This window comes from Cyprinodon variegatus, unplaced genomic scaffold (assembly GCF_000732505.1).
Source record: "Cyprinodon variegatus isolate N-32 unplaced genomic scaffold, C_variegatus-1.0 Scaffold294, whole genome shotgun sequence".
NCBI lineage: Eukaryota > Metazoa > Chordata > Actinopteri > Cyprinodontiformes > Cyprinodontidae > Cyprinodon > Cyprinodon variegatus.
In genome coordinates, this window is record NW_015150747.1 from 59091 (window position 1) to 61352 (window position 2262).

Genomic DNA, 2262 nt, shown 5'->3' on the forward strand with positions numbered 1-2262 from the left:
CTTCTCTGTACGTCCATTTCTCCCACTGAACTATCGTTATTCATCTATGACAATGGAAACTTGGTTTTGTATTCTATGACCCCTTTTAAAAGCATCCTTTGGTTCTTTATGGTTTTCAGCTGAAGTTAATCAGGAAGGTCCAAAGAACCAGAGTTTCAGACCAATGCTCTGGTCCTACAGTCCATATTGGCTGGACTCTTTTATTTTCTCACAGTAGGTCAGAATTCCGATCAATCAGCTTTAAGTGATCCAAACCTTGGAGTTCGGACATCATCTGCTCATTGTGGTTTTCTGATCCTCCTGTTGGTTTATTTTTTTTAATCCATGTAGTTACTTTGGTCTGATGAAGTGTTCCTGAAGGACTCCTGGTGCCTGTGTGAAGCATGTTTTACCGTGTCGTTTGTTGAACACGTGTTTGATCTGTTCTGTTCCAGACGGAGATCCACGGTCTGATTGAGAAATACTCCGTCAACGAGTCCCTGGTGGAGGAGATCGAGAAGCTGCGAGAGGAAAACCGCCGGCTCAGAGCAAACTACTGACCCGCCGCCACGCAGGCCAATCCTGTGTCTGCTGAGCCCTGAGTGCTGCCTGACAGGCTGCTGCCCCTTTGTCCAGAGAGCGGCTGTTCTGTTTGTGCGTCGCTGCCTCTGGAAACGACCCAACTTCTGCATGAAGTGTGAAAACGCCTTAATCCAACCGGTTGAATCAACATGTTCTGTTATCCTAATTTAATATAAAATCCAGAGAGGTTTCTGTTTTTATCCAAAAACCTTGTGTGAAGAATAAAGATAAAAAAAAAACAATACAATTTTTTTCTAAAACTAAAAGAAAAACCTTGTTTTCCCCTTCTGTTCTTTGATTTTAATCTGAGCCATTAGTATGAACCTCTGACTTCTTAACCTTTCAGTATAAAAATGGACGCCCCTTTCAGCACAAAGAGTTTCAGATCATGGTTGAAAATAAGAGCAGAAAGAAGATCATGGAAAGGTAAAGAAATATAATAGACAATTCTTTTCTAAATCAAAAGTTCATCTAGAGTTTAGGGTGTGTTTAAGGTAACATCTTCAAAGAAGAACCAGGAAGACCCAAAGTCTGGTTCCTTGTCGGGTTTTCTTTGCACTGGTTACAATAATTGAACTTTATTGATGTGACATTGGATAAAATTACCTCTGCATTTTAACCCATCCCCTTGGGGAGCAGTGGGTTATTATCATGGNGGTTACAATAATTGAACTTTATTGATGTGACATTGGATAAAATTACCTCTGCATTTTAACCCATCCCCTTGGGGAGCAGTGGGTTATTATCATGGCGCGGGTGGCAGTCTGTGGGAGTGGGTTCGAAATCACAACCTCAGGATTTCAAGCTCTATTCCTGACCATTTTCACACCAACTAACAAGTTGGTGTGAAAATGTTAAAATCCCAGTGGAAGGAGTCAAATCAACCATGTTTGTTTTATTTGGAAATTAAAAAAGACGCCTAAATTACATTAATTTCTTAGATGAAGAAGATAAACTTATTTGATATGATTCCTTCACCTTCCTATATTCCACTACACAAGCAGATTCCTATTTATCTTTCCAAAAAAGTAAAAAAAAATAATCCACTGGACTTTGTTTCCAAGTTTGAAGACGTTTCGCCTCCCATCCAGGAGGCTTTTTCAATTCAAAATGTCAGAATTAGCGTTGTGTTAAAAGCTTTTCATAGAAGCCAAAAAAGTTGTTTTGTCTTAGAAAACATGCAAATTGAACCAGAAGAATGGGTCTGCCCCTTAGCAATTTATCCTGCTTCTCAGAACTGCTCCAAAAGTCTATTAAGCAAAAATATAGTTTATTTTCATATAAACTTACCTTATACACATTTACACATGCCTAGACATCTTCATTCATACAATTATTACCAATAGCCTACACAAACACTGCCATTAAAATATATATACATCATCTAAAGAGACCAGAAGAGCCTAATAATAATCAGTGTGCTTCTTCCATCTCAGATCTTTTTTAGGAAACTAGTTCGATCCTTTTCCTAAAGCCTCATGCCTGGACATTTCTTTATTTCTATGAGTTTGTTCCAGACTTTCCCTCCTTTTATGAAAATGTACATTCTTTTCATATTCAGTATGTTTTTTCATTATATCCCTATGATTTCACCCTCCCTCCGTCTCTGGTAGTTTTTTTTTACCTCTAGCTTTATGTGAGGTAAAGTTTGAAAACTACCGGATCAAATCGCGTGAGCAGCAGGAATTAATGGAGTATAAG

The 2262-nt window shown here is 38.5% G+C and overlaps 1 protein-coding gene across 3 annotated transcripts in view; it reads left to right on the top strand.

Annotated features, from left to right (window-relative positions):
* The window catches only part of nedd1 (neural precursor cell expressed, developmentally down-regulated 1), a 31224-nt gene extending 30421 nt beyond the window's left edge, over positions 1-803 (top strand). Inside the window, exon 16 of one of the 3 annotated variants that reach the window (XM_015383776.1) lies at positions 435-803. In XM_015383776.1, coding sequence (XP_015239262.1) covers positions 435-539 — 105 coding nt within the window. In that variant the 3' untranslated portion in view covers positions 540-803. The remainder of the gene's footprint in view (positions 1-434) is intronic. The other 2 variants (XM_015383777.1, XM_015383778.1) reach the window with 2 other exon arrangements.
* The last annotated feature ends 1459 nt before the right edge of the window (positions 804-2262 follow it).